We start from the raw sequence: 26,989 nt of genomic DNA on the forward strand, positions 1-26,989 counted from the left end.
ACAAGTGTGCCATGCGTAATGTTACGCAAGTGTTAACAGACTGTAATGACAGAAATTTAAATAAGAAAATTTACAAAATTTCCTTTTCTAAGTGGCTTAAATGTTTCTTTTCAGATGAAACAAGTATTTCTGATATTACTTTTTCATTTATGCTTTTAAATAAGTTTTTCAAATAAAATTTTATACTGTACTATAAAATGCAAATTGACTTCATGCTTTATTGATTATCAATAAAATTATAATTGAATTTTGCGTCTTATTCGCCCCAAAAATTCAGATTAAATAAAAAATGAGTTTGAGCATTTATGAATCAACCTTTTATCTTTGCTTATATATAAGTTGAACATATATCAATATTTGTTCTAACAGGTAAACAAACCTTCTCTGTGTGTGTATACATTAGGTTCGTCAGTCCTTGATTGCGACTGACTTAGTATACCTTGATTGTATTACTAACTTATACAAACAATTGTTTCTACATGGATTCAAACCTGTCTGTCTTTGCATACAGCTAGCCAAGTAGACCCGGGGAGGTGTCGGTAGTTAATACATACATTTGTTCCTTTCCAAATACAAACTCTGTTTGAAACAGTATATGATGAGACCAGTATACCTGTTTGTTTGCTAGATTGTTCTTACGAATATACAATCCTCGAGACTTTTCCCAGAGTCTGGCATGACTCTTCCCTGTAGGGGGCAGGAAGCACTAACATAGTTCATATTTAGTTGAAATGGTGTATACCGGTAACATCATACGTCTCTAGGTCTAAATGACCAAGGAAAGTCTGTCTTGAGGTTTAGGCACTAATAGAAAATCCACAGATACATTAATGCTCTGGTAAACTTCCATCAGGACGACATGGCCTGAGCCCAAAAAATGGATTTTGAGCGAAGCGAAAAATCTATTTTTGGGTGAGGTAGCCATGTCGTCCTGATGGACCCGCCCCCCTTTCTATAAAAGGGCTGAAAGAATCCCTCCCGAAAGTACTGTATCTGTAGCACCTCGCTTAACGCTACAAGGAATAACAAGATGGCGGTCGGATATGACGTCATATAGGTACTCAAAACAGTAAGGAGTGGTGCCTTAATAACTGCTCTCCTTCGTTTCTTGCCACTTTCCCTCTTGAAGCGTAAACGCTATTCGGGGTGAAGATAGCTATGTGGTGTGTCAAGAATACGTCCTCTGATATTATGCGATATCTCTAAAGATGAAAGTTAGAGATATTTGCGCCAGGAGTTAGAATTTTGGATACCTTAAGGTAAAATTCTCTGGGAATATCACTGTAGTCAAATATACCCTAGGAAGCTACTTTAAAGGAACTTCCATCAGGACGACATGGCTACCTCACCCAAAAATAGATTTTTCGCTTCGCTTAAAATCCGTTTTGTAGAAATGGAGGAGAGTAAGAAAATGGCTGGAGATAATACTGTAGTAAGAAAGAGATAAGGAATGCCAGTAAAGTAAAAGGGAAGTAGAAATGAAGGTAGAGTAAGAAAAAGAGAAGGAAATGAGGTAGGAATGATCGTAAAGTAAGAAAGGAAGTAGGAATGACTTTAATGTATGAAATAAAATAACAATGAAAGTAAAGTATATGAAAGGAAATAGGAATGGGGGTAAAGTAAGAAAGGATGCAGAATTGAAGGTAAAGTAAGAAAGTGGGAATGGAAATTATGGGGCTAAATTAGAAGCCTAAGAAGTGGATGCAGTTAGAGGCAAACAGGAAGGTGCAAAGGCCCTAAAATAACTGCCTATGTATATAAAGTAATTCAGACTTGTTTCTATTTAAGACAAAATGTTCTGCAGACGCCCGTTTTTTCTGGTAGTCTGTTGATTCTGCTACTCTAAACTCAAATGTGGTACTGTGTACTGAAAATCATACCAATTAAATATGATATTTTCATAATAAAATAAATTCTTGAACATACTTACCCGCTGGTTATATAAGAATGGCTAGCATTCCTGACGCCTCGGCAGAACTAATTCAAAACTCGCGGCTAACGCAGGTATGTCAGGTGTACACTAGTGCCCTGGTGGACTACAGGTAGAACTACCCCCACTTCATCAGACTTTTCTTGCCTCTAGGTCTCTAGAGGGGAGGAGGGTGCGATTATAACTTATATAACCAGCGGGTAAGTATGTTCAAAAATTTATTTTATTATGAAAATATCATTTTTAAACATAAAACTTACCCGCTGGTTATATAAGAATGGCTGATTGACACCCTTGGTGGCGGGTCTGAGACAGCTATTTGATTGAAAATTCACTTAATAGTTACATATAACTAAAATAAGCAGTTCGTACCTGATAAGGAAACAGACTGCAATGGTTCTCTGCCTTATTCTGTCTGTTATCCTTAAAAGATCCAGCGGTACACCCAGGGGGCTGAAGATCTCTAGGAGCTGTCAAACGGTGCCACAACCTCTAACATGACAGGACCTCAACTAATACCCTTTTTCCGGGCGCTCTCAAGGAACAACATGACCACCTGACCAAATCAATAGATTGCGGAAGACTGTCGACCAGTCTACACATACAACCTTAAAGACAACAAAGTTCCAAGAGAAAGAAAAAGGGTACTAGGGATTAGGGGAACGTAGTGGTAGATCCTTCACCTACTACCGCATTCGCAGCAACGAATGGACCCAAAGTATAGCAGTCCTCATAAAGAGTCTGCACATGTTTTAAATAATGAGATGCGAATACAGATTTACTTCTCCAAAAAGTCGCCTCCATTTTGCTTTGCAGAGAACGATTCCGTTTAAAAGCCACTGAAGTAGCCACTGCTCTTACTTCGTGAGCCTTCACCTTGAGCAGTCTAAGATCTGCCTCATTACACTGTGAATGAGCCTCTCTAATTAAAAGCCTTATAAAAAAGGAAAGCGCATTTTTCGACATAGGCTGCGAGGGCTTCTTGACAGCACACCAGAGTGCCTCCGAGTTGCCTCTCAAGCTCTTTGTTCTTTCTAAATATATCCTTAAAGCTCTAACGGGACAGAGCACTTTCTCTAACTCATCGCCCACTAAGTCATAAAGATTAGAAATTTCAAAAGATTTTGACCATGGCCGAGAAGGAAGTTCATTCTTGGCCAGAAAACCCTGCTGCAAAGAACATATTGCTTTTCCGTTTCTAAATCCAATGTTCTTACTGAAAGCATGGAGCTCACTTACTCTCTTAGCCGTTGCCAAGCTCACCAAGAACAGGGCCTTCAGAGTCATATCTTTAAAAGTAGCTGAGTGCAGAGGCTCGAACCTGCCACTCATAAGAAATCTAAGTACCACATCCAAGTTCCAAGCTGGTGATACTTGATGACATCTCTTAGATGTTTCAAAAGACCTAAGTAGATCTTGTAAATCTTTATTGTTGGAGAGATCCAGATTTCTATGTCTGAAAACTGTTGCCAGCATACTTCTGTATCCTTTAATCGTTGGGACCGAGAAGTTACGCTTATTCCTCAGATCTAAAAGGAAGTCGGTAATCTGTGCTATAGAGGTATTGGATGAAGAAACCGAGTGAGCACTACATCATTCTCTGAAAACAACCTCCCACTTGGACTGATATACTCTAATGGTAGAGGTTCTCCTTGCTCTTGCAATAGCCTTGGTTGCCTCCTTCGAAAAGCCTCTAAATCTTGCGAGTCTTTCGATAGTCTGAAGGCAGTCAGACTTAGAGCTCGGAGGTTTTGTGATTTCTTGCCAAATGGGGCTGTCTGAGAAGATCTGCTCTTAACAGGAGGCTTCTCGGCACGTCCACTAACCACTCCAGGATCTCCGGGAACCAGACCCTTGATGGCCAAAAAGGAGCGATTAGAGTCATCCTGGTCCCCTTGCCTGTCCGCCCTCACATTCTTGGCTCCTTGAATGAATCGAGTCAATAAAAGAATCCTCCTTTCCTTTGCCCAAAGGAGTAGAGATTTCGCTAATTCGTACAGCAGCTTCGAGTGGGTCCCCCCCTGCTTCGCTATGTACGCTAGGGCCGTGGTGCTGTCCGATTTGACCTGTACCACCTTGTCCAGGACCAGCCCCTCAAATCCTTTTAGGGCTAAGTGTACCGCTAATAGCTCCTTCTGATTGATATGAAGAGCCTTCTGATCTTTTGTCCAACACCCTGAGATCTCTCTTCTTCCCAATGTTGCTCCCCACCCCGAATTTGAGGCGTCTGAAAACAACATGAGGTCTGGGTTCCTCTGCTCCAACGAGAGGCCCTCGTTGAGTTTGTGAGCATTGTTCCACCACTGAAGATGTATTTGATCGTATTCGTAACGGGAATGCTCTCCTTGTCGAGACTGTCTCCCCTTTTCCAATGAGCATTGAGGTGGAATTGAAGAGGGCGCAGATGCAATCTTCCCAGAGATGCAAACTTCTCTAGGGATGAGAGGGTTCCCAGAAGACTCGTCCATCCCCTTACCGTAGTGACTCTTTTCTCCATAAAGGCCGCCAGCCTTAGAAGGGCTGACTGAACTCTTGCAGGCGACGGAAAAACCTGAAAATCCTGACTCCGAATCTCCATCCCCAAATAAAGGATCTTCTGGGTTGGAGTCAACTGTGACTTCTTTGAACTCACTAGAAGTCCCAAATCTTTTGTGAAATCCAGGGTCAACAGAAGGTCCTTCAAACAGCACTCGACCGAGGGAGCTCTTATCAACCAATCGTCCAAGTACAGGGAGGCTCTGATGCCCCTCGAGTGCAGCATGCTCGCCACATTCATCATTAGTTTTGTAAAAATCAGAGGAGCTGTGCAGAGGCCAAAACATAAAGCTCGAAACTGGAAGACCTTTTCCTTGTATACAAACCTCAGATAACATCTGCAGCTTGGATGTACTGGAACATGAAAATAAGCGTCCTGGAGGTCCAATGATACCATCCAGTCGCCTTTTCTCACTGCTGCCAGCACAGTCTTCTGAGTCTCCATAGTAAATTTAGAGTTCTGGACGTAGCGGTTGAGGGCGCTCACATCCAGAACCGGTCTCCATTCCCCTGAACTCTTGGGAACTAGGAACAAGCGGTTGTAAAACCCTGGAGACTCCAAATCCTGCAACCTTTCTATCGCCCTCTTCTCGAGTAGAAGCGACACTTGTAGATGCATGGCTTGCCTCTTCGGTCCTCTTCTGTACTTGGGCGAGAGATCCACCGGATCTGCGACTAAAGGAGGCTTTAATACAAACGGAATTTTGTATCCTTCCTTTAGAAGACGTACCGACCAAGGATCCGCTCCCTTCTTCTTCCAGGCCTGCCAGAAGTTGTTCAGCCTGGCTCCTACTGTTTGAAGGGGAGAGGCATCGGACCCTGACCCGGCTGGACTTGGCTCCTCTTTTCCTTTGCTTCCTTGCCTCTGGCTTGAAAGTACTTCTCCCTGTACTTTTACCTCGAAAGGGCTGAGCAGAATGAGAATACGACGTCCCTTCTTTAGTTCTACGAGAAGAGAAGGACATAGGCAAAACCTTACTGGCTGTTTTAGTAACCAAATCCTGAGTAGCCTTCTGAGTCAAGTTTGCAGCCACTTCCTTAACTAAATCCTGCGGAAATAGAGCCGAAGACATGGGCGCAAAAAGCAACCCCGATCTCTGACATGGAGTGACACCCGCAGAGGAAAGAACATAAAGTAGCTCTTTTCTTTATAACTCCTGCAGTAAACAAAGCAGCAAGCTCATTAGAATCATCCATGACTGCTCTGTCCATACATGACATAAGCTGGATAAGACTACTTGTGTCCGTGTCCTTCATCTCGGTCACTCTTCTGCTTAAGGCTCCCAGTGACCAGTCTAGTAAATTAAATACCTCAAATGCTCTAAACAATCCTTTCAAGAGGTGATCAAATTCCGACATCGACCACAACACTTTAGTCCTCCTCATGGCCATGCGACGAAGAGCATCCACCAGGTTTGAGAAGTCTCCCTGCACAGACGCCGGAGCTCCCAAACCTAAGACCTCTCCCGTCTCATACCAAACGTTCGATTTAGAGGCTAACTTAGCTGGTGGAAAAGCGAAGCATGTCTTGCCCATAGCTTTTCTTGTTTCCATCTATGTTCCCATTAATTTTAATGCTCTCTTATAAGAGTGGGAAAGTACCATTCTAGTATAAAAAGAAGTCTTCACTGTCCTACCCAAGGTAAACTCAGAAGGGGGAGATTGAGGAGTAACCGGTGCAAAATTGTCTGTAAATAACTCAGGGAAGACTAACATTAACTTTTTGAAATCCACCGAATGTTGAGGTGGTTTCTCCTCCTCATCTTCTGAGATATCCTCCAACTGTTCCTCATGAGAAAGAGCCTCATCCTGATCTTCTAATACAGAGGTTGCGGCTACGTTTTGTCCTAAACGTTGAACCTCCTGTGCGGGCTCAACAGTGTCGACATGGGCGCGCTTGCGTTGTTCCATATTAGTTTCCAACTGACAGTCACTCGACTTGCGTTTACTGTCACTATTGATTCTATAATGGGGCGAGTCTGGCTGGCGCCGCTCTGCCGCGCCACATTCACGCGATAATCGCACTGCCGCTCCGAGGAGTCCTGGCGCTCTGTCCATTCATGGCTCGATTGTTGTAGGTCGTAGCGCTGGCGCTTAGAGCCTGCCTGGCGCTGTTGGCCTTCATCAATTAACTCCCGAGGCTCGCAGCGCTGCCGCTTCGGCTCCGCTTGCGCGTCACGCCTACTTCCTCCTGCCGCTTCGCGGCTCGCTCCGCCACTTGGCGAACGTTAACACGCTTGACTTGAATATCGGCTGAATACTCTTTTGATATTTGTTAAGAAACAGCGCTCTGCCGAAACAAATCTACTCCAACCTTTTCCGCTGAACAGTGGACTTGGGAGACCGCCTGTGCGATATCACATCAGTCCCAGAGACAACAGGCCGCCTGTGCGACAACGAGTCTACCACCGAAGACTGAAGCCCAGCCTCACTGCCAACGACCGGTCGATAAGACTGCATCATCGACGAGAGTTGTTGTTTCATGTTTAACAACATATTCCACTTTGGATTGTTCTGAGGTGATAATTGTACAGCCTTTTCTATAGCGAATTCGTCTTCTTCATCGCTCTCCACATCTTTATTCCTTTCGGGAGACGAATCCCAGTCCGAAGGAAGAGGAGGAGCATGAATCGTTACATACGAACCAGAAATTAACTCCGCATCCGAATCCATTACTCTATCCCCCTCAGAAACCACCTTCGAGCGCTTCGCAGACGAACACTCGTCAAGGGACCGAAAACGTTCAGGTGTTTCCAAATGACTATAACCCGGCTGTTGCGGGGAGGAAACGTGCGGCTGTTCCACTGACTGAACTTTCCTCTTAAACGGTCTAGATTCCTTACGCCACCTATCATCACGTGACTCCTCATCTGAAGAGGGAGACAAAGCACTAACCTCACTTTTTCTATGGTGAGCCCCCTGAGCTACGCCATCAGGATCACTTGAGGGAACGTCTATGAGACTGATGGAGCCTCTCGTTCCCTTTTGCCCTTCGACATAACTTCTCCCCTTCCGGGAGCTTGACAGCGGTCTTAGGCTAGGCGAACGACAGGATCGCGCAGGCGCGCCCTCCACTACACTAAACACATTTGTCGGACTTTTAACACTTGAACGATCACTAGTCCGACCACTTTTAAGAAAATTAATTTCTGACATCATTTGTTTTTTGTCCGCTGATAAAGATTCAACCCTCACACCGAGAGCTTGAATTGCGGATAACATATCCCTCATCGTAGGCTCTTTCGGCTCTTAATCTACCACTACGGGGGAGGTAAAAGGATTAATTACATCAGAGCTAGATAAATCCACAGAACGGGAAGAACTACGTCTAATCCTTCCTTTCCTAATTCTATCTTTCTCTAATTTCTGAGTATAACGCTCGTAACCTACCCACTGACTTTCCGTTAACGAAGAACATTCTTCACACCGATCACCATAAGCACACGATTTTCCTCTACATTTGACACAAATCGTGTGCGGATCAACAGAACCTTTAGGAAGTCGAGTCTGACAACCTTTACTACACTTCCTATATAAAGGGGAGGGGTCAGCCATATTGAAAAGTGACAGAGAAAATTAAACAATAACAAAAGGTCAAAATAACTAAATAACCTCACAATAATAAAGATTTCAAGAATATTTGAAAAGGAAAAACTCCAAAGAGAAAGCCAAAACAAAAAGACAGAGTACATCACCAAATAAACCGTCCAATTGAATGTAAATAAGCGAGTGAATTTTCAACATTCCGACCAGCACGACCGGCAGGAAAAATCTGATGAAGTGGGGGTAGTTCTACCTGTAGTCCACCAGGGCACTAGTGTACACCTGACATACCTGCGTTAGCCGCGAGTTTTGAATTAGTTCTGCCGAGGCGTCAGGAACACTAGCCATTCTTATATAACCAGCGGGTAAGTTTTATGTTTAAAAATAAAAGTTACTGATTTACCTGAATAACAAAAGCTCCCTTTGACATTCCTGGTGTCCTTACAGTATCTGAAGACTCACTCCAATTATCTAGAGAGGTAAGGGCGCGGAAGTCGTACATCATCATGGGAGCTTCTTTACTTGCCATTACGCTGATAATAACAAAATTTGCATAAAATAACAGGTATAAAATATTACTTTACAAATGGTCATTTTTGATAAAAAATATATTACTATAACTGCTTTGATTACATTGTAAAATATTATCATTAACTTACGGCATAAATACAAGAAATCAAAATTAGGTAGGTATAAATTAAAAGGCCGTAATGGATTTATGTATGTGCAATTGAATCATATAATGATTGTGTACTCAGATTAAATGAAGATCCGGAAGGAAAAACTATGACACGTTAAGTGTCATTTCGTCTTTGTATAATCTATTACTGTATTATATCACTGACTTATCTGAACTTCATGAACACATTACTAATCATGTAACTAAAGAGATATACACAATGCATACTGTACTAAGTAAACTGTTTGCACAAAGCAATAATAGTAAATTACTTTATAGCAAAAATTAATGGCATGTGGAGTAACGATGAACTATTGATACATTATTTTAAAAAAATATACCTTGTAGGCCGACGCATATCTCTATGATATAGTCCAAAATCTAAATCTTGAATTTAAATCAATACATAAGTAAAAAGATACAGTACACAGGAAATGCCTCAAAATGAATTAATGAAAAATGTTATTTTCATTAGTAAAATAAATTTTTGAATATACTTACCCGATGATCATATAGCTGTCAGCTCTGCTGCCCGACAGAAAAACCTACGGGCGGAATACGCCAGCGATCGCTATACAGGTGGGGGTGTACATCAACAGCGCCATCTGTCAAGTAGGTACTCAAGTACTCGATGTCAACATAGAACCAATTTTCTCCTCTGTCCACTGGGTCTCTATTGGGGAGGAAGGGTGGGTCCTTTAATTTATGATCATCGGGTAAGTATATTCAAAAATTTATTTTACTAATGAAAATAACATTTTTCAATATTAAACTTACCCGATGATCATATAGCTGATTCACACCCAGGGGGGTGGGTAGAGACCAGCATTACATGTTGACATTATTATGAGCTAAGTATTCCGTATTTCATTTTAGCAGTTATTCAAAATAACAAGCATAAAATAAATAAGTACCTGGTAAGGAAGTCGACTTGAACAATTACTCTGCCTTTTTAAGTACGTCTTCCTTACTGAGCCTCGCGATCCTCATAGGATGCTGAGCGACTCCTAGGAGCTGAAGTATGAAGGGTTGCAACCCATACTAAAGGTCCTCATCAAAACCTCTAATCTAGGCGCTTCTCAAGAAATGACTTTGACCACCCGCCAAATCAAGTAGGATGCGAAAGGCTTCTTAGCCTTCCGGACAACCCAAAAATATTAATAAAACATTTCAAGAGAAAGATTAAAAAGGTTCTGGAATTAGGGAATTGTAGTGGTGGAGCCCTCACCACTACTGCACTCGTTGCTACGAATGGTCCCAGAGTGTAGCAGTTCTCGTAAAGAGACTGGACATTCTTAAGATAAAAGACGCGAACACTGATTTGCTTTTCCAATAGGTTGCGTCGAATATACTTTGCAGAGATCTATTTTGTTTAAAGGCCACGGAAGTTGCGACAGCTCTAACTTCGTGTGTCCTTACCTTCAGCCAAGCTTGGTCTTCCTCATTCAGATGGGAATGAGCTTCTCGTATTAACAGTCTGATAAAATAGGATAAAGAATTCTCTGACATAGGCAAAGATGGATTCTTAACTGAACACCATAAAGCTTCAGACGGGCCTCGTAAAGGTTTTTAAAATAGAACTTAAGAGTTCTTACAGGACATAATACTCTTTCTAGTTCATTTCCAACCATACGATAAGTTTGGAATATCGAACGATATTGGTCAAGGCCGAGAAGGCAGCTCGTGTTTGGCTAGAAAACCAAGTTGTAGAACATGTAGCCGTTTCGGATGAGAATCCGATGTTCTTGCTGAAGGCATGAATCTCACTGACTCTTTTAGCTGTGGTTAAGCATATCAGGAAAAGAGTCTTAAAGGTGAGATCTTTCAGGGAGGCTGATTGAAGCGGTTCGAACCTGTCTGACATAAGGAATCTTAGAACCACGTCTAAATTCCAACCAGGTGTAACCAAACGACGCTCCTTCGTGGTCTCAAAAGACTTAAGGAGGTCTTGTAGATCTTTATTGTTGAAAAGATCTAAGCCTCTGTGACGGAAGACTGATGCCAACATGCTTCTGTAACCCTTGATAGTGGGAGCTGAAAGAGATCGTTCTTTCCTCAGATATAAGAGAAAGTCAGCTATTGAGTTACAGAGGTACTGGTCGAGGATACGGATACTGACTTGTACCAGTTTCGGAAGATTTCCCACTTCGATTGGTAGATTCTAAGGGTGGATGTTCTCCTTGCTCTAGCAAACGCTCTGGTTGCCTCCTTCGAAAAACCTCTAGCTCTCGAGAGTCTTTCGATAGTCTGAAGGCAGTCAGACGAAGAGCGTGGAGGCCTTGGAGTACCTTCTTTACGCGTGGCTGACGTAGCAGGTCCACCCTTAGGGGAAGTGTTCTGGGAACGTCTACTAGCCATCGAAGTACCTCGGTGAGTTATTCTCTCGCGGGCCAGAGGGAAGCAACTAGCGTCAACTTTGTCCCTTCGTGAGAGGCGAACTTCTGCAGTACCTTGTTGACAATCTAGAACGGAGGGAATGCATATAGATCTAGATGTGACCAATCTAGTAGAAAGGCATCTATATGAACTACTGCTGGGTCCGGGATAGGTGAGCAAAGTATTGGGAGCCTCTTGGTCATCGAGGTTGCGAAGAGATCTATGGTTGGCTGGCCCCAGGTGGCCCAAAGTCTCTTGCATACATCCTTGTGGAGGGTCCAATCTGTTGGAATTATTTGTCCCTTCCTACTGAGACAATCTGCTATGACATTCAAGTTGCCTTGGATGAACCTCGTTACTAGTGAAAAGTCTAGACCTGTTGACCAGGTGAGGAGGTCTCCTGCGAACTCGTACCATGTCAGAGAGTAGGTCCCTCCTTGCTTGGAGATGTACGTCAAAGCAGGGTGTTGTCCGTGTTCACCTCCACCACTTTGCCTTGAAGGAGAGACCTGAAGCTTTTCCAGGTCAGACGTACTGCCAGTAGCTTCTTGCAGTTGAAATGCATTGTCCTTTGACTCGAGTTCCATAATCCCGAGCATTCCCTACCGCCTAATGTCGCACCCCAGCCTACGTCCGATGCGTCCGAGAAGAGAACGTGGTTGGGAGTCTGAACAGTCAGGGGAAGACCCTTTCAAAGGTTGATAAAGTCCTTTCACCAAGTCAGACCAGACTTTATCTTTCCGGAAACCGGGATCGAGACCGCTTCTAGCGTCTTGTCCTTTTCCAGTGAAAAGCTAGATGATACAGAAGAGGACGGAGGTGTAGTCTTCCAAGTGACACAAATTGAACCACGGATGACAGTGTCCTAACCAGACTCATCCACAGCCTGACAGGGCAGCGTTCCTTCTTCAGCATCTTCTGGATGGATAGCAGGGCTGGGGGTTGATCGTCTTGTTCAGCAATGTCCTCATCAGAGGGTTCCTCATCCGAAACTGATGAGGAAACGGCAACGGAGTGGGCAACGTCTGACTCGCTGAATCCGGTCGCACTGGTGGATGCGTGACGGAGCCGGACACAATATCATGGTACTGCTGCACAGTCTGTGAACTGTCAACCATGGGGACGCGAGGAAGTACAGCGTCAACCCGAAACTGTCTAGACTGTCTGGGTTGTGCAGTCAACCCCCTACCGGGTTGCTGAGGTTGCCGCACTGCGTCACAACAAGTCACCTCTGCTGGTTGTTGAACGTCTTCCTAGTGACACACTGAACGACCACAACCACCTCCGAGAGTCGCTTAACGTCAACGTGCGACTGGCAACCCACACTGGGTCGCATCGGTGGAGGAACCACCTCAACTGGCGGACGCGAGTAGGATACCTCAGCGTCAACAGGGCGCACAACCAACCGGTAGGAAGGTTGTTGGCCAGAAGGTTCTTCTCCGTGAAAAATCCTCTATCAAGGACACAAGCTTGGACTGCATGTCTTGCAGCAAAGCCCATTAGGGTCTACGGGAGCAGGTGTGGCAACAGACGGGGTTAGCGACTGAAGCGGAACCATTAACCATCCCTGGAAGCCTTGTTATGCTTTAATTAAAGTCCATAGGAGGCTAAGCAGCTTAAGGCTCCTCTCCAAATGACAGAGTCCTCAAAGGAAGATCAGTAGGAGGGAGAACAGCACTTTCTCATCTACAGGAACCATGTCCGAGAAAAGCTAGGTTATCTCAGTGAGGGTCTCACTGGTGCATAAGCAGCAGACCAGAAGGCAACGTTATGTAACTGCTTGACAGTCTGTGAACTGTCAAAAACTGAACTGTCAACCACAACAGGTGCGTGAGGACATACAGCACTGGTGCATTAGCAGCAGACCAGAAGGCAACGTTATGTAACTGCCTGACAGTCTGTGAACTGTCAAAAAACTGAACTGTCAACTACAACAGGTGCGTGAGGACATACAGCACTGGTGCATTAGTAGCAGACCAGAAGGCAACGTCATGTAACTGCTTGACAGTCTGTGAGCTGGCAACAACCAAAGCTGTGTGGGGAAGCCTCAACTCCTGACTGACTAGTCTGCTGCGGGCGAGTGGCGGTAACCACAGTGGGTTGCGGAGGCTGACACACCGTGTCAAAACACGGCAGCTTGTGGTAGCTCACGCACGGCAACGGAGTGCTCCGTGTGTCTGTGGGAGTCAGCATGCGTCTGGCAGGGTCGAATGCGCATGGGTGGAGGAGCTCTCACAACAAGAGTGTGGGAGCAGGCAGCCGCAGCGTCTGCTGGGTGCACAACCGTGGCAGGTTGTAGGCAAACGGGTGCATCGTCAACCTTCTCCGCAGTCGGAGTGTGGGAGCAGGCAACAACCAAAGCGGAGTGGTGGTGCGTGGTGGGGACTGCCGTGGGTTGCGGAAACTAACGCATCGCGTCAAAACACGGCAGCTTGACTCCACCTTCCCACTGCTGATGCGGTAGCTCACGCATGTCAACGGAGGGTGCCGCACGTCGGCTAACGTCAACATGCGTCTGGCAGGGTCGACTGCGCATCGGTGGTGGAGCTCTCCGCAGCCGGAGTGTGGGAGCAGGCAGCCTCAGCGTGAGCTGGGCGCACAACCGTGGCAGGTTGTAGGCTAACGGGAGCAGTGTCAACCTTCTCCGCACGAAACTCCTGCATAACCGCAGCTAACTGAGTCTGCATAGACTGCAGTAAAGACCACTTAGGGTCTACAAAAGCGGCAACAGACGGAGCTACTGTCCGTTGTGACTGAGGGTCTAAAACAGCTGGTGCGGCAACAGACGGAGTTACTGCCTGTTGCGGTACCACCTTGCCTCTCTTGGGAGGTGTGCAGTCGTCGGATGACTGCAGCGAGTCCGAACTGACCCAGTGGCTACACCTGGGCCGTTGGACTTGCGCGGAAGGGACCGACTTGCACTTAAAAAGCTGCCAGATGTGGTCCATGGTTTCTTACGAGAAACCTCTTCCGCAGACGAGGAATAAATGGGCTCTCTCGTCTTGTGTGGGTGGGGCGATCTTGGGTAGATACGCCCGAAACCACGGAGGGAAAAACGTCTGTTCGTTGATCAAGGCCTGTGGAACCCATAAGTCGTTCGACATTACTTCTCCCCTGGGCTTGGGAGCTTGTAAGAGGTCCCGGACTAGGTGAACGACTGGCACGAACAGACGAACCCTCGGACGCAACACTGTAACACTTTGCGCATATCACTCTATCACTTTGATTTTCTGTTTTGCACTTATTTCACTGAAATCGAAACTTTAACTGATTTCTACCTGAAACACGCAATCCTATCCTTCATTAAAAGGTAGTAATTGCGAAAACAGTCGTACAATGCAACAGAAAACATAAATAAAGATAAAGAATTCAGTGGCTGGGAAAGAGACTAAACACTAGATCAAATAAACTACGTTTACAATCTCTCACCGCACATAGCCTGGGAACAAGAATAAAACCCTAGAAACGTTTTACCTTCTTCCCCTACAGCGACTAGGGAGGAGAGTAAAAAACGAGAACAACGTTACCAGCTTGAACGAAACGTTTATTCTCCTCTCTCTCCCTCCGTCTCTATCTCTCTCTCTCTTTCTCTCTTGATTTCGCACCTGAGAGAAGAGCCCAATTATATATCGTTAAAACATGTTATTTGCTAAAGGAAAAAACTGAAAGGTTTTCCATATAAAAAGTTCCTTTAATTTAGAAGTTAAACCATTTAAGCTAAGAAAGAATGAACGAAACGCCAGAATCGGTTTACTCTTACTGCAAAGTGAAACCGTGATACACTCTCTCTCTATCGTAACGATAGAGCGCATGTTGAACGTCTTGAACGTCAACAACTGCGAAGACTAAAAACTAAACGTTAGTTCATCTTTGAAAACAGTACGAGACTATCAAAGAAATTCTTTCATAAAACATTAAAATTTAAAAAGTATTAAATTCTTTAAAGGTTAAATACGATATAACGGGCTCAATGTTAATTAACTTCGGTTCCAAGTTAGGACCGCCTACTATCAGGAAAGGTCGCATATAAACAAACATAAAAATTTATTGTTATATGTTTATAATAAATGGAAAGTTAATCGAAGAGGCCTATAAAGGCGGAGAGATATAAAATATATAGATCTATAACGTGTTAAGCAAAATTACCAAAAACCTAAACACACTTCCGTCTAAGGGAAGGGTCGGCCATTTAAAAGTGAAAGAGAGTCCATACTCTCTTCGTCACCATAATTAAATCTATCCAAAACGAGTTCAAGTTTTGAAATGAAGATAAAACCCCTGCATAGCGAAAGCTCAAAACTGGAATAGTGTACTTCACCAAATCGTTGTGAAAACAAATCCAGTTAGTAACAGCGTATTTAGTAGGTCTTGCCAGTGGCACGACAGAGAGAAAATTGGTTCTATGTTGACATCGAGTACTTGAGTACCTACTTGACAGATGGCGCTGTTGATGTACACCCCCACCTGTATAGCGATCGCTGGCGTATTCCGCCCGTAGGTTTTTCTGTCGGGCAGCAGAGCTGACAGCTATATGATCATCGGGTAAGTTTAATATTGAAAACTAGAATATCATAACAAGAACATATAGTCCTTAAAAGCTCTAGTTTAATCACACAATTATGAATACTATCCAATAATTTATCATTGAATCTACAGTGAATTTTGCAATTACTGTATAAGGAAAAATAAAATTGTGAAACAACCACCTCTAACAATGCAACTGTTAAAATTATTTATATGTAAAATGTGTAAATTGTGCAAAAATTTTAAAAAATCACTTTAATTAAAAATTTCTTTTTAGCTTACCTATAAGCTGAAGACAAACAAGCCATATTAAAGCCAAAAGTGGCCCCAAGCAAAACACCTGCTACTCTGAGCATGGTGAAATGTTGCATTCCTTTTCTTCAGTTGATTGGCTGCAAAAAAAGAAGAAACACTACTGTACTGTAGTCTTAGAACAAGCATTAACATCTAGTCTACTACAGTATACAAAGTAGATTTCATATACTACAAATACTTGAATCTTAAGTAACTTTTATCTTCCCTACCTATAAAATGACAAATTCGAAGATAATTTGTATTTTTCCTAACCATACAAACCTTAGCTATTTACATTGGGTTTACCTTTTAGCGTAGCTGAAATGACGAGCCAATAGTTTTTAACGAGGGTTAATTACCCCCGCGCTAGTTAGCGGGGGGTATTGGAAGGGTAGCTTGCTACCCCCCCCCCCCCCCCCACACACGCCGGTGATTTGCTTACTTCACTTACAGGTAGGACTTGACTTGGGGGCCAGGGATGGCAGGCAAATATGTGTAAATAGCTAAGGTTTGTATGGTTAGGAAAAATACAAATTATCTTCGAATTTGTCATTTGTTCCGTAACCGAAATACAAACCACGCTATTTACATTGGGTGACTTACCCCTTAGGAAGGGTGGAAAGTCCCCAGCCTTACTGACTTCGGCTTTGCCCGGGGGCTCAATCCCTCAGTGAGCAGCACTTGAGAGAAGGAGCCCCTGCACCTCACAAGTTCCTTGCTTCGCTAGGAACGAGTGGCCTACATAAGTTGTGTGTGGAGGAAGGTGTGACTCGTCCTATGAAGTTGACCTTGAGACCTTTAGATAGGAATCTAGGATAGGACGTTCCCAATACCACCTCGTCAAGGTATGGGGGACGCAACAGTATTAAGCTTAATACTAGGAGCACAAAGAAGCATGGGTTACCTGCAGATGTCGAGGTCAGCTATGCGAGGACCAGGATGCTGCTTCCCCAAGAGAGGGGAGAATGAAGAAAGAAGTAAGGGTCAGACATACCCTTTCATTCACGCAGACTAAAACCGGGTAACAACGCCCTCAACCCACTGCTACTTGTCCATAAAGGAGCCTGAGGTTAGACCAGCTGTTGTGCAGCCACCACAGAGCCGATAGAAAACGTATCGAGGCTCCTGTGGGTCACGTCTTGCAGGTAGTGGGCTGTGAAGGTCGTCTGACGCTTCCAGACCCCAGCTTGAAGTACCTGCGTCACAGAGAAGTTTCTCTTGAAGGCCAGGGACGTAGCAACACCCCTAACATCGTGTGCCCTAGGGCGACATAACGGAGGAGGGTCTGGATTCAAGGCATGGTGGATAACCCTTCGAATCCAAGCTGAGATGGTGTTCCTGGTGACCCTCCTCTTAGTCCTGCCTGTGCTCACAAACAATGCTCGCACTTGAGGACAGACTGCAGCCGTTCTCTTCAAGTAGTGCCTCAGACACCTCACTGGACATAGTAGCAGCTGGTCTGGGTCGCTTGTTACAGAGCGGAGACTCGCGATCCTGAAAGAGTCGAACCGAGGATCCGGCACTCCAGGATTCTGAGTCTTGGCTCCAAACTCAGGGACGAACCTGAAAGTTACCTCCCCCCATCCCCTTGAATGGAGGATGTCGTATGAGAGACCATGAAGTTCACTAACCCGCTTGGCCGAAGCCAAAGCGAGCAGGAAAGCCGTCTTCCAAGACAGGTGGCGATCGGAGGCCTGGTGTAATGGTTCGAAGGGAGGTCTCTTAAGAGCCCTGAGGACCCGAACCACGTTCCAAGGAGGAGGTCTCACTTCCGACTGGGGGCAGGTAAGCTCATAGCTAGGTATGAGTAGAGAGAGTTCTAGCGAAGAAGAAATATCCACGCCTGAAGGCCAAGCTTAAGGCTGAGCGATAGCCTTTCACTGCCGAGACAGAAAGGCGCATTTCCTCCTGCAGATAAACGAGGAAGTCCGCTATTGCTGGAATAGTGGCATCGAGTGGAGAGATACCCCTCCCACGACACCAACCACAAAAGACTCTCCACTTCGCCTGGTAGACTCCCTCAGAGGACCTTCGCAGGTGCCGAGACACTCTCTCCGCAACCTGTTGCGAAAAGCCTCTCTCCGTGAGGAGACGCTGGATAGTCTCCAGGCGTGAAGCCGAAGCGAGGCAACGGCCTTGTGAGGGACATCGGAGTGGGGTTGTCTGAGAAGCTCGTGTCGTGGAGGAAGTTCCCTCGGGAGCTCCGTCCGGAGCTGCAGAAGGTCTGGGAACCATTCCGCGTGATGCCATAGCGGAGCTACCAGAGTCATCGAACAGTTGACCGATAGTCTGGTCCTGTTGAGCACCCTTCTCATCAGACAGAACGGTGGGAAGGCGTACACGTCGATGTTGTCCCACCGTTGCTTGAAAGCATCTTGCCAGAGTGCCTTGGGGTCCGGGACTGGGGAGCAGTAGAGAGGCAGCTTGAAGTTCAACGCTGTCGCGAACAAGTCCACAGTCAGGAATCCCACAAAGTCAGGACTTTGTTGGCTATCTGAGGATCCAAAGACCACTCGGTACTCACTATCTGCGAGGCCCTGCTCAGACTTTCGGCGAGCACATTCCTCTTGCCAGGAATGAAGCGAGCTGATAGTGTTATCGAGTGGACTTCGGTCCACCTCAGAATTTCTACTGCAAGATGGGATAGCTGCTGCGAAAAAGTGCCTCCCTGCTTGTTGATATAAGCCACTACCGTGGTGTTGTCGCTCATCACCACCACGGAGTGACCCGCCAGGGTCCGTTGGAACTGCTGAAGAGCCAGAAAGACGGCCCTCAATTCTAGCAGGTTGATGTGCAGGCACTTTTCTGGTTCTGACCAAAGGCCTGAGCCCCTCTGGTTCAGATCGTGCGCCCCCCACCCTTCTTTTGACGCATCCGAAAACAGAGTCAACTCCGGGGGGAGGACGAGAAGACTCACTCCCTTCCGCAGGTTCTCGTCGACCAGCCACCACCGCAAGTCCGTCCGTTCCAAAGATCCTATCGGGATCAGAATGTCCGGGGAATCGGATCCTTGATTCCACCGGGACTTGAGCCGCCACTGCAGGGATCTCATCCTGAGGCAGCTGTTTGGAACCAGACGAGCCAGGGAGGACAGGTGACCTAAGAGACGCAACCACGACTGGGCGGGGAGCTCTTCTCGCCTGAGGAAGGGTTACGCCACCCTCCTCAGCCTTGCTATCCGGTCGTCTGATGGAAAGGCTTTGTGGAGATTGGTGTCTATCAGCATGCCTAGATAAACCAGTCGTTGGGACGGCTGCAGAGAGGACTTCTCGAGGTTTACCACGATCCCCAGATCCTGGCAAAGACCTAGAAGCCTGTCTCGGTGCCGAAGAAGGGTCGACTCCGAGTCTGCTAGGATCAGCCAGTCGTCCATATAACGAAGGAGACGAATGCCGTTCCTGTGCGCCCAAGATGAAATCAGGGTGAAAACACTGGTGAACACCTGAGGAGCTGTGGAGAGACCGAAACACAGCACCTTGAACTGGTAGATCTTGTCGTCTAGGCAGAATCTTAAGTACTTCCTGGAAGACGGATGGATTGGGATCTGGAAGTACGTGTCCTTTAGATCCAGTGTGCACATGAAGTCTTGTGGTCTCACCGCAAGTCTGACCGTGTCCACTGTCTCCATGCTGAACCGGGTTTGCTTGACAAACCCGTTCAGTGCTGAGAGGTCGATGACAGGTCTCCAGCCTCCAGACGCCTTCTTTACAAGAAAGAGTCGACTGAAGAAGCCTGGGGAGCCGTCGACGACCTCCTGGAGAGCACCCTTCTTGAGCATGGTCTCGACTTCGGCCCGAAGGGCCAGCCCCTTTGCCGACCCCGTGGCATAGGAGCTCAACGACACTGGATTCGCTGTCAGGGGAGGTTGAGATATTGTGAATAGGACGCGATAGCCTTGGCCGATCACTGAAACCATCCAAGCATCGGCCCCGTGTTGTTGCCACCTGCGGACGCAACGCTGAAGGCATCCCCCACAGGTGGACACGCAGGGGGACTGCCACCCCTAGGGTTTGCGGCCACGACCGCTACCCCTAGGAGTCTTGCCTCCCCTGGAGGACTTGCCGCCCCTCTTGACCTTGGCTGGAAAGGGCTGGGCTTAGACACCACTTTCTTAACTGCCGGTGCCTGCTTCGGAGCCTTACGAGGCTGCTGCTGCTGTTGCGGCGGAGCTGGAGGCTTATAGGGCCGAGCTGTAAGGGCCCTATGGAGGAGGGAGTCCGTGCTAGATTTCCTCCACCTCTCAGCCGTTCGCTCCATATCCTGTGGCTCGAACAGATTCTCCCCAAGAAGGGAAGCATGTCTGAGCCTACATCCACGGCGGGGACCTTCGGATGGAATCTCTTGGTCACCGCATCGCGCCGCTTCAACACCGAGTTGGCCCACCGGGTGGTGACCTGGTGCGCCAAGAACTCGATGGAGCGGGTGCCCGAGAGTAAGAAGGTCTCCAGGGCCTTCCTATTGGTCTCCTTAGACAAGTCCTCGGAGCGCAATAGGATGCCCAGAGTTCCTAGCCAAAAATCCAACCACGAAGTGGCCTGCATGGCGCACTTCGCGACCTTCTCATGGCTCAGGATCTCCGACGCCGAGAACGACACCTGCCGGGCAGAGAGCTTCTCAAGGGGAACTCCCTTCGCCAGCTCCTCCACGGAGTGATGGAGAGAAAGAGCGAGACTGGACTCACCCAAGATCTCAAAATACCTCCTCTGCTGGAGACGAGGAGGAGGGATGAGTTTGTTCCCGGCAGAGGAACGACTGGAGGAGGCAAGAATCGCGAGCTGGGCGTTGGCCCTGGCTCTGGCACTCTTCAGACCCCAAGACCAGGGCAGAGCCGCACTGGACTTAGGGGCTTTCCGAACGTCGAACACTTCGTCCAAGACTGTGTCCTTGCCTTCTCGGGGGGCGATCACGGGGTCCATGAACCCGTTGAGTTGCCTCATCAGGCTCGGGACCTGCCAGAAGGCATGTTCAGATTCCTGATGATCTCCTCCTTGCGGGCTGGCAGCTAAGTCTCCAGTCCCCGGAATCTCTTCCTAGGGCAAAGCGTGGACGTTCCCCCGGGGAGCCGCGGGTTCCTGGTGAATCCTCGAAGATGATTTCGGGATGGTCTTGGAGTCGTTGGGTTCCCTCCTGGGAGGGATACAGGATCCCAACAAAGATGTTCGAAGAGCCCCTTCCGCACGAGACGATTCTCCTCCATGAAGAGAAGGCTCCCCCCTTGGTGCTGAGGGGAAGACTATCGCTTCACTGGACTCACCCGAGGACGGAAAAGCCTCGTCCACGGGAGAAGGAGAAAACGCTCGAGCAGGGGAAGGGGCCTTCCCGACAGACCTCTTAGGAACCAACTTCTCCCTGGGAGAAGTCACCACGAAGTCCACTCCTCTCTTTCTCTTCAGCGTAGGTGAGGCAGCAGTTGGTTTGTTGCCCTGATCGGCGAGTGCTGGCTTCATTACCCTCACTAACGCCCGCATCAGAGGACCAAACCAAGTCTGTTGTTCCACGGACACAGAGTCCGAAATCCTCGCTGGAGGAAAAGGGATCGGGCGATCCTTCGGAGTGGACACCACTGGACCTGCCTGAAAAGGAAAGGGAGAAGAAAGACGCACTGACCTCTCTGAAGTGTCTTCCCTGTCCTGCACAACAGTCCTGCGTTTTGATGGAGGCGATCCAGAGCGCTGTCTGGGAACACGCGTTCCTGCTGCTATCACTGGCTGTAAAATTTGGCGCGAACGGTGGTCACGCGAAGGCGAACGGTCGCGCAGGCGAGCGGTCGCGCGGGCGCAGGCGAGCGGGCGCAGGCGAGCGGGCGCGAGGGTGTACAGGCGAACGAGCGCGTGGGCGAGCCGGTGAACGAATGCGTTGGCGCGATGGCGAGGGAACGCATTGCCGCGTGGGCGATTGAGAACGTTCCGAAGATCGCTGGCGACGTTGGTCAGGAGACCTGTAGCGCGAGGGAGAGTGATTGCGAGCAGGCGATCGGTGATGCGCTGGCGAACGCTAGTGCGCAGGCGAGCGATGGCGCGTTGGCGCATGGTGACGCGTTGGCGAGCGATAGCGCGTAGGTCGCGTAGGCGAACGATCGCGCAAGGGCGAACTAACAGAGGGCGAACCATGTCCTTCCAAAATCTCTGGGCGGCGGCGCGTTGGAGACCGCATGTGCGCAGGCGATAAGTCACGCGGGCGATCCGGAGATCGCCGATGATCAGGTGATCGCTGACGCATAGGAGAACGCTGACGAGCAGGCAACTGTTGAATCGTCTGTGAACGCTGGCGAGCTGGTGATCGCTGGCGAGCAAGAAGGGCAACGTGTGGAATCCTGTGAAGGAACAGTTGGCGCGGCGCGTTCACGAACAGGAACAGGAAGCGCGTAGGCGTGTGGGCGAACATGTGCTTTAGAAACGCGCTGGAGAACGCGGGCAATGTTGTGCAGGAACAAGCTGAGGATCGCGAGAGTGCTCAGGAGACTGATGGCGCGCAGGGCGCCCAACAGGGACTGCAGGATATTCAGAGACCAAAGGGGAGCGCTGGCGAGCAAGAGGGCGATGATCCTCAGAAGAGCGCTGACGAACAGGAGAGCGCTGACGATCAGAAGAGCGCTGACGAGCAGGAGAGCGCCTGTGCGCTAACACTGCAGAAGGGCGAGCAGGGGAACGCTGGCGCGCTGAGCGCTCTTCATGAACAACAGGTTGAAGGATGTCCTCAGGAGAGCGCTGGCGAGAAGGAGGGCGAACATCAGGAGAGCGCCGGCGAACAGGTGAGCGCTGACGAGCAGGAGAGCGTTGACGAGCAGGAGAGCCCTGACAAGCAGGAGAGCGCCTGTGCTCTAACACTGCACGTGTAAGGGAAGAATCCCTTTGCCCCGCAGGGACCGTTGCCCGTCGGGTGACGAGGTCAGGTTGCTGAACATCTGCCCCAGAAGGTGAAGTTCTAGCAGGAGTAGGAGACCGATCCCCAGAGAGGTCTAAAGAAGCTGGAGCTGTAGGCTGTTTACAACGAGGAGAGTCCCCTTCGGAAGAAGAAGATCCAAAAAGGCGCCTCTTAACACCCTTATAAGGAGATGGGAGGCCCTTGTGACGCAGCGGACGGTCAGCCTTACGGCGAAGGCGGCCACGAGGAAGATCATCAGGACCATCAGTCCTCCGAAGAGGAGTCTCAGTCAAGGCACTCCCCTTAGAGGGAAGCTGGACAGCAGACGAGCCCGTAGGACTCCCTTCCCCCTTCGAAGGATGTACGGAAGGGGGAGGAGAGCCGTCAGCACCAACATCCCCAACTGCACCTGCAGAGGATTGACCCGCCCCGTCGGAGGCCTCTGCCACCACAACGACGACGATAGACAGAGGATCTACCTCTGCTATCACCGGCGACTGCTTAACGGCGGCCCCCAACTGGACAAGGTCAATCAGGGCAACCCTGGAGGGCAAGCCCTTAAGCCCCAGGGAAGCCCAAATCTGTAAAAGATCATCATTAGACAGTGATTCATCAATAACCTCCCCCGGAGGAGGAGGGGGAACCGCCCCGCTATGGGAGGCAACGCCCTCTCCCCCCACCCAAGGTCGGGAAACAGAACTAGGGCCTGCGCTACCACTCGGGCTACTCTCCTTAAGAGCCGAACGAGGGGGAGCTTCGGAGGAGGTTTGGGCGGCGAAAGAAGAGTCCCGAGAACCTTCCTCCTTCAAGGCAACCCCGGAAGGAGAACGGTCTCTCTTGGACTTCTTCTTACACCGGCGGCCAAACCTCTCCCACTGGGAGGCAGACCACCCCCTGCACTCACTACACATATTTTCCTGATCACACCGTCGGCCTCGACACTGCGGGCAAAGGGTGTGAGGATCCGTATCCGTGGCCGACATAAAGGTATCACAAGGGCGGCCGGCAATTCCAGGGCACGTACGCATAGCAATAATAAAGGTGGTCAACTTCTAACACACACACACAATGTAGAGAAAAAGCAGAAAAAAGATTAAAGGCTGTCAACAAGGAAGATGGACAGACACGTCTGTTCATCGCCGGAGCCAAAAGTGAAGTGAAGCAAATCACCGGTGTGTGGGGGGAGGGGTAGCAAGCTACCCTTCCCCTACCCCCCGCTAACTAGCGCGGGGGTAATTAACCCTCGTTAAAAACTATTGGCTCGTCATTTCAGCTACGTTAAAAGGTAAACCCAATGTAAATAGTGTGGTGTGTATTTCGGTTACGAAATAAATGGAGTTTATATTGAGAAAATAAATATAACTCAGTGTTTTTCATATTAACTTTTTCCAAAACTTTTTAAAGACCCTCGTATATCCATATTCAAAGCACTAAGGTTCCTTACCGGGAGGGACAAAGGGACCTTAATGAGTAGTTAGGAAGGACTGGGTAAGTAATTAATATGTGGGTAAATTTTACTAAAGCATAATATTCCTAACGAAGAACAGAAGATGTTCTAGTGTATTTATTGGTATTGTGAAATATTCTAATGAAAATAATTTGGAAAAAATAACCCATATTTTTCTAAATTTAAGACATTTTAGAACTACAAAAGTTACAACATAAAATTCTAGACAATTTAAAATTGCAGAAGTTATAAAGGAAAACACTTCATAAAAGAGAAACAAACACAAGAACATCACCTTACCTAAAGTTCTGCACGCAAACCAACAGAGGAGTCATAACCTTACCTACCAGGAGCTACGCCTTACTTGCAAGCCCCTTAGACGGCTGTATCCTTAGCTTATCCTACGACTAAATCTCAACCCTGTGTTGACTTCCCAACCAGCTTCACTTATAGCAAGGCAACACTAAATATTTGGTAAATCGTAAAACTATCTTCAAAATATCACAGAATTATAGTAATACAGTAAAATAATACCGTAATACCTTAACTGAAGCCTTTGTATATCAGTAGCCAGTTCCCTCACGCGTTGATTAAAAATGGACATCAACTAACTTAAGCCGTGTCCTTACCTAACGGGGGGCTAATGCACCCCTGCGACCCCCTTACACTGCCATATTCTATGTTAGACATAATTATACATACAGGTGCCGCTATCATACATACACCCCTCACCCTGTTCTCAACAACGATAGTAAAAGAAAAAATATCGTAGTTAACCAAAGGAACCTATTTTAGAACCAAACTTCAGAAACCAATCTGTTTGAGGTAAGGTTTCAAAGACGCATAGTTTCTATTCTCTATTACATGTTAACAAAAACAGAAAATATACTTAGCGAATTTGACTTTCCAAATTGGTGGCTCCTTGGAATATATGAAGTTGGCTCCTTCTTGTAATTTAAATCACTCAATTTAAACTTTGGAGAGAGCACTGTCTTTCTAGTGGAGGTTTGAATACTACTGACTGAGGGAAAAATACTCTCCCCATTTTATTTTTTCCGCCCTACGGCACACTACTGAACTAGTTTTTTGGAAGAGCTAAACGGTAACAATCATTTATTTACGACCGTACAACTCTACTAGTGATTTAATTCGCGGCATCTCTCAAATATTTATACTAATTATTTATTTTATTTATAATATTCAATCTATCATTTATTTATTCATTATTTATTTAATTTAAAATGAACGAAATATACTTCACAATACTTAATTAATGTGATTAGTATTTCGCCTCTTATTTACTAAACAAGTTCGACACACATTTCCACGCCAACCCTGTAATTTCTTTTATTTTACAACAATGGTATTTAGAGATATTAACGAATTACACTTTTACCCTATTGACCTTCACTACTATAGTACTGTATAGTAATCAGTGAGATACTCACAAACCGCAGTGTAGGGTAACAGCGTTATGTGGAACACAGTCTTCTGAGAATGTACCCAAGTGCTGTGTGTGCTTAAGTAGTACAGACGTAATGGTGTTATGTGAAATACCCATCACTAAGTGGCGATAAGAGTTACATGAGCGGTTACTTATGTTAACAACTTTTTACGTAACTCAAACACTACTTAGTATTCTAAACAGCTCCAGGTTACAGAACTTCAGAGTTCCTCGTTGCTCTCTCCACAACACACTGATTCAGTCTGAATCATCGTTGGCACACTACTAGATGAAGCATAGTTTGGTGGAAAAAAAAAAAGTGCTGCGATTTGCAGAAAATTCATTATCATTAGTTACCTCCTACACAGACTGTACAGCTTACTTACTTTTACTTCTAACTTCAAGGGCCTTTCTAATATACCGGGCAACCTCTTTAGTTGGTTTTCTAAATTCCATATTCCTCTGTTATTATTTCTAAGTTTTCTTAACTCATTATTACAGTTAAATACATGCTCAGTAGTATCCTCTGCCTCTCTACCCAACACAGAAAGTCTATTCTTATCATTCCTGTTTCTATAATTTTCTTTTATTTCTATCATCTTCAATATTGTTTTCATAACTATTACTGCCTCATTTGCGTTATGTTCTCATATGTACAGTAGTTTCTTCTGCCATTACTATTCACAAACCTCCATGAATGAAATTTTGCATAATATCTTCTGTAACTGCAACCTTTTGCTCGTGTGGTATTATTGGTATTTCTTTTTAGTTTTGTGTATGTCTTACTTTAATCATAATTCGGAGGATACTCTTTTTTCACGTATGATATAGAATTCGATTATTTTGTTAATGTTATATGTTCTTAATCAGAATTATTTCCCAAAATTTTTCGGTTATTGAATATCTATTAATTATTTTTTTTCTATATCCATAACACAATATTTCAAAATGGATAAGATCTATATTGAAACAAAAATTCAATTCTTACTTTTCCAAGTGTGTCCAATGTTCAAGTTTAATTTAATGATTCTTTATCTGAATGATATTTGTAACGCTTGATTGGGTCAACAGTTTTTGAGGTAGAGGAACATTTTCATACAATCTTTCTTATCTAATTTCTCTATTTTCCGCTTAATGTATATTTACATGTTAATTTTCTAAATAATCTATCCAAGTATTAGTATTTCCTATTATAATTTTGGATTTTCTTTCTATCTTTGTTCTTTCTTTGACGTGGCAAAGGAAAGACGGGGTAATTTTTTAGAATACCCCGTTAATCCAAAGCTGGGTCAGAAAGTAATAGTAAGCATCCGTTTGAAATTATTGTTTTATTTACAAAATGTTTATAAAATA

General features: G+C 46.4%; 1 protein-coding gene across 3 annotated transcripts in view; it reads right to left on the reverse strand.

Moving 5' to 3' along the window:
- Nucleotides 1-25,843, reverse strand: part of LOC137653560 (uncharacterized) — a 56,382-nt gene extending 30,539 nt beyond the window's left edge. The window contains exons 1-3 of one of the 3 annotated variants that reach the window (XM_068387063.1): nucleotides 25,825-25,843; nucleotides 15,870-15,979; nucleotides 8,412-8,541 (exon numbers count right to left, since the gene is read on the reverse strand). In XM_068387063.1, coding sequence (XP_068243164.1) covers nucleotides 8,412-8,541; nucleotides 15,870-15,958 — 219 coding nt within the window. In that variant the 5' untranslated portion in view covers nucleotides 15,959-15,979; nucleotides 25,825-25,843. The other 2 variants (XM_068387060.1, XM_068387061.1) reach the window with 2 other exon arrangements.
- Nucleotides 25,844-26,989: the final 1,146 nt, after the last annotated feature.

This window comes from Palaemon carinicauda, chromosome 14 (genome assembly GCF_036898095.1).
Source record: "Palaemon carinicauda isolate YSFRI2023 chromosome 14, ASM3689809v2, whole genome shotgun sequence".
Taxonomy (NCBI): Eukaryota; Metazoa; Arthropoda; class Malacostraca; order Decapoda; family Palaemonidae; genus Palaemon; species Palaemon carinicauda.